The 14,369-nt window shown below is 41.7% G+C and overlaps 1 long non-coding RNA gene and 1 gene segment (V, D, J or C); one reads left to right on the forward strand and one right to left on the reverse strand.

The window, feature by feature from the left end:
• Nucleotides 1-35: 35 nt before the first annotated feature.
• LOC135321717 (uncharacterized) lies at nucleotides 36-10,286 on the forward strand. Of its 2 annotated transcripts, none has more exons than XR_010381744.1 (3): nucleotides 36-160; nucleotides 4,979-5,235; nucleotides 8,980-10,286. It is a non-coding gene; the product is annotated as an uncharacterized LOC135321717 (long non-coding RNA). The 2 variants fall into 2 exon arrangements; XR_010381745.1 differs by lacking the exon at nucleotides 36-160 and adding an exon at nucleotides 2,955-4,629.
• Nucleotides 10,287-11,813: 1,527 nt separating this feature from the next.
• On the reverse strand, nucleotides 11,814-13,430 carry LOC135321668 (T cell receptor gamma variable 9-like). The segment is given in 2 exon segments: nucleotides 11,814-12,151; nucleotides 13,361-13,430. Coding segments are annotated over 2 exon segments (408 nt in total).
• Between the last annotated feature and the right edge of the window lie 939 nt (nucleotides 13,431-14,369).

The following is a 14,369-nucleotide window of genomic DNA, read 5'->3' on the forward strand; positions in this document are numbered from 1 at the left end:
TACAGCTGGGGGTGGGGCGGGGACAGTTCTCCTGTCCACTCAGCCAGTCCCCCTGCAATTCCAGCCTGTAGTAGCATTGCCGCAGAAATACGAAGACAGCCCTGCTGTGTTCAGCCCCTATGTCTGTCTGTCTATAACTTGCCGGTGATCCAGGACTTGGGTATGAAACTTAACTTTTATTTTTCCGTTAACACTACAAAAAAAAATCAGACATTAAAATACCTCCTCAACTTTATATAATAATATGCACAAGAACTGGACAATTTTTTTTAAATTAATTGAGATGTCACGGTGCAGATTACAACTCAGAGAAATCAGACTTAATTTCTAATCTCAGTGCCTTCAAGAGGGGACTGGAATGCAATGGCTGATGGCTGTAAGAGACAGAGCAATCTGGGGAAGTCAGCCTTTACTCAGCCTGGCTCTGCACACAATCTCATGAACATTATGTCACATGCAGGAATATTTTAAAAGCAATGTTATGTTTAATAAGTAATGATAACATTTAAAATGAATGTGACATCCACGGAGGACTTGCTATTTGTCAAGCACAATTCTAAATGTTCTCTTGTATTACTTTATTTAATCCCCTTCATTGTCCAGGGAGGTAGCCGTTACGATAATCTCCAGTTGACAGATGAGGATAGAGGCAAACAGAAGGGACTCTTTCAAAGACATGGAGCTGGTAAACGTGAAAACGCAAATAAATAAGGGTTGTTTATTACAGAAAATGGGTAAAATAAGGTATAAAAAAGGACAAAAAAGGGCACATAGCATTTACTTTTGCTTTGAATTTTTCTCTGCATACATATGGATAGAAATGGGATTGCTTAGTATTATAGATAGAAATACATATTTTAAGTGGGATTTGCATAGTTGGCTTTATATTCCCTTCTTTTGGTTAACTTACCATTGTGAGCAGTATTGTTTTAAATAATCCACATGAATATATTTTTAATGACTGCAGATATTAAACACCTTCCAGTTACCACTTACCCCTATCTGACATGGACTGAATTATCTAAGCTTATGCCTAACTTTGCACAGTTTCACTTTGCTACAGACGTATCTTTTAGAGGTATTAAGAAGCTTTCAGGTTGCATGAAGAAAATGCATGAAATGCTCAGATATTAGTAACTGGCACATCCCGAGTCTTCAATGATGTTATGAAATCTTATTATTACTCTTAGTATTATATTTTATTATTACTCTTATTATTAGAACTCATTATTACTGTTATTATCAAATAAGAGAAAATTACTTTGTTAGATTTTTTTTTTACAATAAAACCAGAATAGCTTATTTAGGGAAATATATAAACTGAAAGTATCAAATTACACAGTAGAAATAAAACCACCAGCTGGGACCCACCAGCACAGCAGTCAATGGTCACAACTTTTTCTGCGAAGTTTATGGTAAGGATTGAATGAGATGTTTGAAAACTTTCCATGCCTCAAATTTGTTGTTTTTCTCACCTGACTAAACCAGAACTGGGGGTTTTATTGAGATGACAAACATCAGAGTTGCCATAATTTCATTTGGTTTCTGCAGATACCAGTGTATGACTGTATTTTCACAGTCTTCTCCCTACGAGATATATGAGCACTTTTCCTGTTGCTTTGGAAAATGACATTTTAGGCTGCTCCAGTTTTAACTGCCCACATCCAATTGCAAAAGAAAAAAAAAAGGGGATATTCTCTTGAACATCTGACATAGAAAGAGGGAACAATAAAGAATGTCTTTCATCTCCTATCTGTGTTGAATAATAGAGGAGACACTCACAAACCCAGAGGCAGAAATATATGAATATTCCCATCAGTGACATTCTCCTCTCTGCCAGACCATGTCGCCAAGAAGAAGGCAGAAAATGAGGACCCCTCTGTCCTTGGGGGACCCAAGTGTAGTGTGACTTGGTGGGAGAGGAGGAAGCAGTGGGTCAGGTGCTTCTACTGCAAATCAATGGAGGACTCGCTAGCCCTATTCTAAATATATTTTTTTAATTACTTCATTTATACTCAATCTTGAGAGTTAGTATTATTATTATTTTTCTTTAACAGATGAGAACAGTGTGGATAAGTCACAAAACTGGTAACTGTGGGAGCCTGGATAACTCACAGATGCTCCTGGAAGAAAATCAGAGTAAATAGGTTGTAAAATGATGAAAATAATAGCCATTATCATTTACCTTTAAGCGTCTTCTCCACACATTTATACATAGTAATACGTTTGCTTGGATCATTACCCATACGTTTTAAATTTAAATGGGCTTTGCACATGCAGTTTCATATTCTGTTCTTTTAGTTACCTTTATATTTTGAAATTTTAGGTCCTTAAAAAGTTTATGTGAATGTCATTATTAATGACCTATGAAAATAATTACCCTTCTGTTCTACTTAGTTATCTCTTCTGATGTCAGTTAAGTTGTTTAATCTCTTGGCGTCTCAGTTTCTACATCTATAATTGCCTCAATAAATATCTTTCAGAGACTTAAGAAAGTTACATTATCACACTAAAAGCGATCATGTCTATAAAGTAAATAATGGTGCCTAAGACATAATAAGTCACTTATGGTGTTTTCTAGTTGTATTTTTAACATTATTGAAAGACAAAAGAAAACTATGTTGTTAAATAGGATTTTAATTGTAAAAATTCTTTAGTCCTTTTCTGAAAATGTACAAATTCATTAATAATGTAAAAAAAAAAAACATCCACTCCATCAGGAAAAAAAAAAAACTACCGTAAAACTCCAATATTACCTGCATTTTGTTTCTTCCACTGATGTAGATATTTATGAATTTGAGATTTAATGTATATTCATTTGTCCTTTACATGATTTTGGGGGGCATGTGAATATAAACATTTTCATTTGTATTAATAAATCTTCAAAACGCCGTTTTAAATGGCTTTGTAATATTCTGTCATTTGAAAGCAACATAAATTATCTGCCTCTTTCCCTTGGTTCATCATTGAATTGATTACTATTTTTTCTAGGGCTGCCATTGAAAAGCAGATACAACTTTTATCCCGTGAGATCTGTTTCTCTAAAGACACTATCTCACTAAGCTACACTGCTCTTATGTACATTATGTGAGAAAATATGTGCAAAGAACTTAGCAAAGATATTTTGAGAAGCTTAACCCACACTTTTCAGGCTTTTCTTCTGAAAAGGGCTCATCTCCTCACGTTTGGTGTTTTCCATTCAGTTTCTGGTCTCTCTGCTCGCATTAAAAATATAGGGGACCAGGACTGTTCTCCTTAGTTGCCCCCTACCCCTAAACTAAGAAACTGCAATGGTCATAAACCTTGTAGGTCAGGATATAAATAAAAAAAAATATGAGCCCACCAGAAGCGGGAGAAGAAAGTCTGGAGGACTGTATGTCTAATTCCATCTCCTGTGTCTGCCTGCTCTGCAAATCCTCCTTTTTCCCTTCCAGTACATCTCAAAATTGAAAATCAGACTATGGATGCTTGAACTAGTGGCTAGAAAGAGTGAATATGTTAATATTTTATGGGGAATTTTTAAATAAAGTGAACAGTATGCATTCCTACCGGTATTCTTACCAGAAGCCCACTGCAGATACTACTATCAGAAATAGAAAATAAGGATCTTTTATTGTTTGATATTGAATAGCCAACTGATAATTTATTGGCATTTTACTTATTCTGTGGAGACACCTACTCATGCAAATCGTGGGTTAATAATTTGCATCAGTTTTCTGTGGTGGTTCATTCTGTCTCTGTGGGGATGGGAACAATGTGTTGATCCCTGCAAGTAAGAAGTGGTTTTGTGTAACAGACAAGGGGAGCCAGATCTTCTGGGTCCCAACATCACTCTGCCGACTGGCCGTGTACCAGATGTGTGATTTGAGCAAGTGACTGTACCGCCCCGTGCTTTATTTGCCCCATGAGTCAAATACGTTTCAAGATAACCCAAAGACCTTATAGGTAGTATGGTTTAGAGGAGCTAATATATGCAAAGCACTGAGAACACTGATAGAGAACTCACACTCACACATGCGCGTGCACGTACAAACACACACACACGACATTAGCTCTTCTGGTCTTGGCTGGTCCTCTCTCTTCTTTTACAGGCAGAATCAGAGTTGCCCAATATGGCGGGCCCATCTAACCCAGAGTTTTATCCTGATGACATCGCGTTGGTAGAATCATTTTCCCCACACCTCCCAACAAAAGGGACAATTTACCCCAGATATCCTACTGTTCACTTAGAGAGTTGCAGTCCTTAAACTTTTCGGTGGGGTCTCACAGTTCAGTTTAAAAACTATAGACTTCTTGTCTTTGGCTTGTCACTCACTTTAAGTCCTCTAAGATTGCATTTCTGTGGCTGTACAATGGACCAATCATAGTTATACCGCAGAGCTGCTGTCTTGAGTAAATGGGATCATAATGGAACATGGTGATGCGCTCTCTCAGCCTGAAGCATGCCCACTCAGAGAACTCTCCGTGGCACAGCCGTAGCGCCCTCAGTTCCCAGACAAGATTTTAATTCGTGGGGATATAGGGTCAAATAAAGCTTTGGAAGCACACCTCCTGGGGTCAGCTGGAAAGTAATGTGCAAGCATGATGCAGGATGAGCTCCTGGAAAGCTCAGGAAATACTGCAGAGGAGGTGAGGCTGCGACTGGGAGCCCAGGTGGGGGGCTGGGAAGGATGTGGGTGGGTGCAGACCCAGGGAGGGGATCTTGTGTGGGGTATCTCGACAGTTCTAGTACTGTGAGTACCAGCCAGCACAGTAGTAAATTCCCATATCTTCTTTTTCTATGAAATTTACTGTAAGGGTTGAAGTAAGCTTTTGAGAATTCTTTCTTGCCTCAACTTTGTTGTTTTTCCCATCAATTAGATTTCGAGCTGTGGTTGTCGTTGAGATCACGAAAATCAGATGCTCCAAAGCCTGCTTCCGTTTCTGCCGGTACCAGTAAACGGTTTCTGATTCAAAATCTCTGCTCTCTATCTTGCAGTTGATCTCAATACTTTTCCTTACTTCAGTGGAAACAGATACCTGGGACTGCTCCACTTTAGATAACGCAAGTCCAACTGTGAATAAAAGGAGAGAATTTCCAGTGAGCTTTGGATAATATAAGAAACATCAAAGAATTTCTCTGTTCACTCGTGTAAAAGAAATGGTCAGGGAGTGACTCACGAGCCCACAAGGAGAAGAAGGTGAATGCTTCCAGCAGTGACATCTTGGCTGCCAGGCTATGTGCTCGAGGAAAAGGTAGGAAGATGAGGACCTGGTGGCTGGGTGCCCCGAGTCAGGGCTAGGAGGGCGTGGCCTGAATCGGGGAGGGAAAGGAACTGGTGAGTCTAGCGGGTCCCTGGGATGCAGGTTCTTCAGGCCTGAGTTTTCTGTTTGCTCTGATCCTCAGACTTCCCTGCGCATCTGAAGATAAGGCTGGTGGTCTCTGGAGGGCTATTTGGCATGAATGTGCGGGAGCTGCAGGAGCATCTTGAGTTCTGTGGGAATGCGAATGGTGTCTACTTGCCTAGGAGCTACTTTATGAACACTTTTTTCTCAGCATAGTATTTTAAAATATTGCATGTTTAATAAACATTGACTTCTATGGTAGGGAATATTTAATGAGCATTTTCATTGGTTAGGCTTTTTTTTTCTAAATGTTTCTCATCTCGTAGCACATCACATGGTACTGGTGCTGGTAGTTCTCATTTTATAGACCAGGAAAACGAGTTTCAGGGGAGTGCCATGACTCAACAGAAGCCCCCCAGCTCAGACGTGGAACAAGCTCATTGAAGAATTTCAGAGAAACAGGGCAAAGATGAAAATAAAAATGTGATCACATTGTCACGACAACAACTCTTATCATTATGATGTCTTAACTGCTGGATTTCTTCTCTGCAGATATACGGATATTAACACGATATTGTGGATTATAAATATATTCATTAGCCACTCTCTGTCTTTTGATTGGAGCGTTTATTCTATTTACACTTAAAGCAATTATTGACACACAGTTACTTTTTGCCATTTCATTAATTGTTTGTGGGCTTTTTTGTGGTTCGTTTTTGTTCTTTTCTTCTTCTTTTGTTCTCTTTCCTTTGATTTAATTATTGTCTTCCGTGTTATGTTTGCGTTCCTTTCTCTCTTGTGTGTGTATTTATTATAGATTCTTTGGTTTGTGGTTACCATGAGATTTATATGTAGCAATCTGTATAGAATATCTTAAGTTTCTTACCTCTTTTAAGTTTGAATGCATTTTAACGACGCACTTTTACTCGCACCCCCCACGTTTACTGTCCTTGATACCGTGTTTTACTTCTTTTTGTTTTGCGTGGCTTTAACTGCTTCCTACTGATGCAGATGGTTTTTCTACATTTGTCTTTTAACCTTCCCACTAGCTTTCTATGTGGTTGAATTACTGCTTTTCCTGTATATTTGCCTTTATCAATGAGATTTTTCCTTTCTTAATTTTCATATTCCTATTGTAGCCTTTTCTTTTCTACTTAAAGGAGCCCCTGTGTCATTTCTTATAAAGCTGGTTAGGCAGGGCTGAACACTCTTATTTTTTTCTTATCTGTAAAACTTTTGATATCTCCATCAAATCTGCAGGAATGCCTTCCTGGGTAGAGTGTTCTTGGTTGTAGGTTTTTCCCTTTCAGCATTTAAAACATTTCACGCCACTCTCTTCTTGCCTGCAAATTTTCTTTAGAAAAGTCAGCTGATAGCCTTATGGGAGCTCCCTTTTATGTAACTCGTTGCTTTTCCCTTGCAGATTTTAATATTCTCTCTTTCATTTTTTCCGTTTTAATTATAACGTGTCTTGGTGTGGTCCTCTTTGCACTGATCCTGTTTAGGACTCTCTTCCCTTCCTGGTCCTGGATTTCTGTTTCCTTTTCCTGCGTAGGGAAGTTTTCAACTACGATGTCTGCAAATATGTTCTCTTCCTCTTTTCCTCTCTCTTCTCTTTCTGGACTCTTACAGTGAAAACGTTAGTACGCTTGATGCTGTCCAAGAGGTCTCTCAGATTATCCTCATTTCTTTTTTTTTCTTTTTATTCTTTTTACGTTTTTTCTGTTCAGCTTTTGTGATTTCTGCCTCTCTGTCTTCCAATTCACTGATCTGTTCCTCTATACCAAGGAATCTATTTTTTACTTCTTCTAATGTATTTTTTATTTCATTTATTGTATCCCTTATTTCCACTTGATTCTTCCTTATATTTTCTAACTCTTTGTTACAACCTTCTAATTCCTCACTCTGTTCGCGTAATCTACTTCTGAGCTGTCTGAATGTCTTTAGGATCATCACTTGGAACTCCTTATCAAGTCGATTGCTTATCTCCACTTCACACAGTTCTTCTTCTGGGGTTTTATCTTGTTCATTCATTTGGAGCATATTCCTCTGTTGCCTCATTTTGCTTAATTGGCTGTGTTTATTTCTATGTATTTGGAAGTGTGGTTTTATTTCCTGACCTTGGGGACATAGCCTTTTTTAGGAGACACCCTATATGTCCCAGCAGTGCACTCCCCTCTTGTTACCTGAATTAGATGCTCTAGGGGTGCCCTGTATGTGACCTGCATGACTCCCTTAGTTGTGGCGGGCTGACTACTCTGAGGGTTCTGGTAAGTGTGGCTGGCCCCCAATCCAGTGTGTTGTCCCCAGTCAAGTATGTCCCAAGTTGACCTTCTAGCCATGACCTCTTGAGTGGCTACTCATTCTGTCCTGACCAGGCTCTGCTCAGCTGGGCAATAGGATTTGGTCACAAATGCCAAAGTATATTCTTATAAAGTTAATAAACACTAAGGGTATTCAAAGTGCACTATTCAACAGTGCAGTTGAAACAGCATGGACTATTTGTTTGGACTGATTACTGCCTTTCTCAAAGCAGCAGTTCCTTCTTGCATCAAACATACTTATTAGCAGGGTTTTAATGGTAATCACATGAGCTTCTGAACACATGTGACCTCCAGCACATTATCTGGCAGCCCGTGGGGGCTACATGGATATGAATTCCATTACATTTCATCGTTAGTGCCTCTAGCCTGAGTCTCTCACAATTACTGAAAAATCTCTGGGAAATGAAATAATGCACCTTGCCCTCTCTTCTCTTTCAGATAATCAGCCCATTTCAACATACATAGTCTCTAACTAGGAACCCACAGCAGTAGGAACTGATGTCAAACCAGACATTTAGGGGCACAGTTACTAACATCTGTGGGGGTGCAATCGATAGCCATCAGACTCCCTTTCCTCTTTCCTTTGACATGAGGCATCGACCCGAGGAGCACAGGAAATGCTGCGGGCTGAGGCTGAGGTCTGGGCTCAGGACCGAGGTTGCTCCGCGTTGCGAAGGATGTGGTCACGGTCACGATAAGGGCTCTGATGGTACTGTAGGTTCCCAGGGGCCCTTATATTAGGTCTTCATTTCCTCTTCTTCTTCTGTGAATTTTATGTACTCCATGGTTGCGGGGTCGCACGTGACCCTCAGAAGCCCGATTTGGTGTTAGCACTTTTACGTGTATGAAAAGTTACATCTCGATACCTTACAGTGAATACATTTGTTTCTTTTTTGCTATTGAAATAAATATTTTCATTTGCTTCAATTATATCTGTCCAGTTTTAAACATAAACAGAAGAACAGCATTTCCAACAGGAAGCAAAATTATTAAGACAAAAACATTAGTTTTTTTTTTTTTTGCTGGCACAAGTTATTTTATTTTTATAGAAGTATAGTTGATTTACAATATTATATTATCTTCAGATGTACAACATTGTGACTCAATATTTTTATAGATTATACTCCATTTTAAGTTATTACAAAATAACAGCTCTACTTCTCTGTGCCGTTGCTTATTTATTTTACACATATTAGTTTGTGTCTCTTAAACCCACACCCCATCTTGCCCCTCCCTACTTCCCTCTCCACATTGATAACCACTAATTTGTTCTCTATGTCTGTGAATCTGTTGTAATTTTATATTTACATTCTTTTGTTTTATTTTTCAGATTCCACATATAAATGATCACGCAGAGTATTTGTCTTTGTCTGTCTGACTTATTTCACTGGAAGTTACTTTAAAAAAAAAATCCCTCACCAAATCTGAGAAATAGAGTAACAAATTTATATTCCGAGAGTGAAAAGCAGATAAATATTTGAAGCCGGCCGTCCTGTCTGCCCAGGCTGAGTGTCCAAAAAGGATGAGGAGGAGACAGGGAAGAGGAACAGGAGGAGGAGCAAGGAGCCTCCCAGGGTGTTAGCAGAGGAAACACGTTCCTCTGCTGGGTCAATTGTATAAAAAGGAATGGCCACACCCACCTTCATCTTTTGATTCCTGGACATAAACCTTCTGACTGTGAGTTGGATGTCACCTGTATCTGGTCACTGGAGGAGAATGCAGCCAATCCAAGGCCACCTGTCAGGGAGGGAACTTGCCCTGACCTCAGTCTCCTCCCGCCTCCCAGTCCCCTGCTGATGCTTCCACTGACTGCTCCCAGACAGCAACCAGGGATGAGACCACTGGTCATTAATCATGCATGTCTGACTCACTCGTAAGATGTGAGAAATCCGTGCCCCCACAGAAGGGGACTCACAGAGTCTAAGCTGAAGGTCTGTCCCTCCCCGCCGGCTCTCCCAGTGAAGACCACCTAAGGCTGACTCTCTAGCAGCTTTTTCCATGAACGGTGGTGGATCATGTTCTCAGGCACTGAGCGCCAAGCCACCCTGCAGATGGAGAGCCTCCTGTGCAATGAAGTGTGCAGTTCTGCTTGAGACGACCTCCTGACTGCATCTGCACCTGGACAAAACAGAAGTAAAGAAAGCAAAACCGCCATGCCCCACGCTAATGAGAAGACTGCATATTTTTGGCACTGTCTGTACTACTTGGTGTCTGTACCACTTAAGAAAAAAGAGTCATTCCAGCCCAATGAGCCACCCTGGAAACCCTGAGCATTAACACTGTCTCTCACTTGGCAGACAGGATCAGCGGGAATCAGGAGAGAAAACAAGATTTCGTTTTGTAAAAGAAGCAAAAGTTGTTAGAGGAGAGAGGAGAAAAAGTAGTCAAGACAGAGCCCATTACAGGCATTCTTTTTTGGGGGAGAGGGGTAATTATGTCTATTTATTTATTTATTTGGAGGTACTGGGGATTGAACCTGGGACCTCCTGCATGCTAGGCAGGCATTCTACCACTGAGCTGTACCCTCCTTCACTATAAGCACTTCTAATCATCAAGTTTCACTTGCTGTCTCTAAGCTCTCAATAATATGCCAAGGTATTTTTAATATTGTGAAATGTGTGAATTCTTTTTAAAAATAAATTTTGAAATAAAATTCAAAGGTGATCAAAGTTTCCTGTTAGATAATTTAGGCACCACAGACGTGACACAGGGAAAAAAAGGATCCATGCCCCAAACCTCCAAAGGTGACCACTCCACTCTCCTACCTCAGGCTGACCCTCTAAACCCGCTCTCAGGGCTGGAAGTAGAGCGTACTCAAGATAGACAGTCAACGTGTACTTCCTGGGGGGCCTAGCAGTTTTTAGAATTGTGGGTTTTTTTCCAAGTTGACTCTTAGGTAACACACATCCTTTTTTCCCGCCACACTAGTATGTGTGGGGAGTTGGTAATGGATGATATGTTACAGAAAATAGTGATTTTTTAAGGTTTCCTTGAACTTTATTCAGCATGAATTAGATAATATAATGTTGGTTCTGTTATTCAAAGTCACTGTGAATACCCTCTTCAGGTACAAAGGAAAGTAAGGTGAGTCAAAATCATCGGGAGATTTCAGGCATCCATCTCTACAAAAATCCCCCTTCCACCCATTCGGTAATGCAAATACCTCAACAATCATGGAAACATAGATCTTACTTCAGCAGACGGTGTGGGGAGCCCCATTCAGTACTCAGTACTGTATATTCCAATGAAACGCTTTCTGTGTTCTGTGCATCTGCAATTTAAACAATCATTTAACTGCCAATGTTGACTTAGGACGGGGCTGATTTGCCTCTGGCCGGTTTGCCTTTGGTGTGTGTGGCCAAAGTGACTTTGGTGAAATTCACCTTAGCAAAAAGAAGGGCAGCAGGGGTAAATGACTCCACATCTAGTTGGAGACTGTCATTTCACTGGGGATTGGTGGCCCAGCAACAGAAAGGGGCTTTACAAAAGCAACCTCCAGCTTTGACAGAGCCTATGAGATTTGCGATTTCTGCTGTGCACAATGCCTGGCTCAGAGTGCCCATCGAACACTTAAGCCAGAAAATGAACTACTCCCCAGGCTCCCATCCAATGTAGACTTTGATTTGGATTCAGTAAGTAGCAGTGTTTATAAGCTTTGTGCAAAATCCAGTATCACCATTCTAGGGCATGCATTTGATATATTTATCATTGCAGTCAGTTAGATCATGCTGTGTTTGTTACATTTTAGCCTCTAGAGAATAAATAGCATTGAATCTAATCTCCATTATTTTAATCAAAGGAGAAGAGTGGATCAGAAAATATCTTAACATAATGCAAATTGGCTGGTATAGATAATGTGGGGTATAGATCTCGGCAGAAGATAAAAGAGGGAGTAACAGAGGTCAACTTGGAGGATTAAGCATGGATGCCCCGGGAAAGCCTGTTGGGCAGAGAACAGAGCCCTGAAAATCGAGCCTGATTATTTGCACGTACTTAGGCACAGCTTCCTCTTAGAGAAAATATAGAGTGTGGCAACTTCACATAGAGTCAGCCACATAAAAGTTTACCTAGAAAACTGCACAAAAGCGTACAGGTGGCGACTGTGGTTTCCTAATTCACGGCAGTGAATGGAAAACCAGTGAACGTTTATCGAACGACACGGCTCTAAGGTCTGCTACTGTGCGCGTCCCAGAGTGCACAGGAGTAGGTGGCCGCGTCTTGTTCGTTTACACTGTGAATGGTAAGGGTAGACGTCGAAGTGTCAGGTGTCTTGTCTGCCTCAAACTTGCCCGGCGTAATGCCCGATTCCACGTTGACGGTGTTGTCAGACGAAATGTACAGCAGGAGATGCACGGCTTGCCCGGGCCTTTCTCGATACCAATACACAGATGTTGTAGAAATTGTGACACCGGATACCACGCATTCCAGGCGGGCTGTTTTTGACAGCTGTTTGGTACTGGACAGTTGCGGTTGCTCTAGATGACCTGCACCATACACACCGTCTAAAAAAAAAAAGGAGGAAAGTAAATAAACCAAAAATTTGGAAATTTTTTTTTAAATGACAAAAATTAGAGATCTGTCCAAGGAGACTGGGGGAGGAAAAAGACTTACAAGCCCCAAGGACTGCCAGAGTTAACAGCTGGAATGGTGACAGCATGTCTGGATGGACCACACTTTCCTCCAGGACAGCCTGGAACTACTGCCGAGAGGCGCTGCAGACCTCTGTGGCTTGGCTGAGTCAACCGTCAAACTTCCCGTGGGTGAGGCTGAACATGGCTCTCTTGCTTTCTTGTGAAGGTGTGTCCTCCCCGCCTGTTAGCACATCCCTTCCCTGAGAAGTGTCACAAAGTCCTCCAGCTGAGTACAGACCAAAGAGCATGGAGGGCCACCTTAGAACTCTGAGGTGACTCATTTTTCCAAACACTATTCATTGTTTCCATAATTATTATTATTCATCATTATTATTCATTATTCTTTCAAAATTATTATTCATAAGCTTCCATTATGGACAAGGCATCATGCTAAGTTTTTTGGTTGTAATAAAGATGCAACGATAACGCACCTCACCATGGAGCGTGTCTAACGGGAGGCGGCGCGACTTAATGCTATGATCTTGGCCTTCTCTCCTTCCTCCCATTGCCTTTCACAGAATAAACGCTCAATAACCCCAGGGACTTGGCAGGCTAGAGTCGGCGGGAAGAAAGGAGGGGGGTCTGAGCTGTGTTATACATCCTTGGGACCACAGAGAACTTCTGAAACCAGCTGGAGAGACTTTGATTCATCCATCTGCTCCCGCCTGTTCAGTTACCCACAAACCCTCCAGCACAGACTACCTGCGGGGGGCTGAACACGCCATTCCAGTGTGTTTGCTTTTGTTTAAGGTTCAGGTTTATGCCTTCTCCCTCAGCTACTGGAACAACGTATCTCTATGAGACCCCAACTTCTCTGTAAAATAGTGCTTCTTCCGTGTGGACGCCGGAGTTGCCTTTTAGTCTGCTTTTCTTTCTCTAACCCAAGACATCGCATCTCTCCCAGGGTGTCTTTTATAGGCTGCGCTTTCCTAAACCACCGAAAAGTGCTGCTTTCCAGATTCCACTTCTCACTTTACCTGCTCTGCCTGAGTGACCTCTTCTCTGTTCTTAGCTTTAATCATCCTGCAGGTGTGGGCGGGGAGGGAGATAGGAGGAAATTCCATCTCATCTCCAGCCCACATTTTCTCCCGACGAGCTCCATACGCATGTGTCCTGCTAACAGCTGGGCATCTTCAAGTGCATCTCCCATGGGAGTTCAACCTGACTTTGTTCAGAGCCCAGAGTGGACTCATTAACTCCCACCTAACCATCTCTTCTTCTCTCTCAGGGAAGGACTTGGATCCCCACTTTATCCAAGCTAGCACCTTGAGTGTCAGCCTCACATCCTTCTCCTGACTAATTCAACAGGCTCCAATTCCTGTGGATTCTGCCTCCAAAATATTTCTTGACTCTCCTCCTACCTCCTCATCAGGTCCACTGCCTTCTACCTTCCTTGAATGCCACCTCCTGTAGGATTTGGGGTGGATCTCCAGCCTCTCTGGCCCTCTGTTCTCTCTCCTGTGAAGTGAGGTTGCTTAAATACTAAAATTAGGACATCACATGGAAAAGAAACACTCCAGTGTCCATTCATCCACTCATTCCTTTCTCTTTCATCCATTCGACAAACACCTGAGATTACAAAGATCAATAACGCATAGTCTCATCACTCGAGGAACTGTTACCAGTGACTAGAAAGAGAACAATGAATAAATAACACACCACAGCTTGGGCAGGAGGAGCTGTGGGAGGAAGCACCAGCTGGCGCTCCTAGAATGCTGCTGGAGGCACGTCCATCCCTGACTTCCCGGGTAGGAGCCGCTTCCTGGAAGAGGTGGTACCTGAGCAGAGCTGAGCTCAAAAGGACGAGCAAAAGTCAGCCAGGAAGGGTGGGACACTCAGCAGTCCAGAGAGGAACAGTACAAACCAGTCTGTAATACTGGGTCATAGAACTCTAGGTGGAGAGTGGATGAAGACAAGAAAGGCGGGGAGGCGGTGGGACATCACAGTCTCATAGCCTGAGCCCTCTAGACTTTATCCTCAGAGGAAGGGTGTAGCAGGGTGAAGAATTTTAAGCAGGCACCTGACTTGATCAGATCAACCCTGGGGTCCTGGGAAGCTGGGTGGTAAGAGACCAGAAACAGGAAACCAT

The sequence above is a fragment of the Camelus dromedarius genome, chromosome 7, assembly GCF_036321535.1.
Source record: "Camelus dromedarius isolate mCamDro1 chromosome 7, mCamDro1.pat, whole genome shotgun sequence".
NCBI classification, from domain to species: domain Eukaryota; kingdom Metazoa; phylum Chordata; class Mammalia; order Artiodactyla; family Camelidae; genus Camelus; species Camelus dromedarius.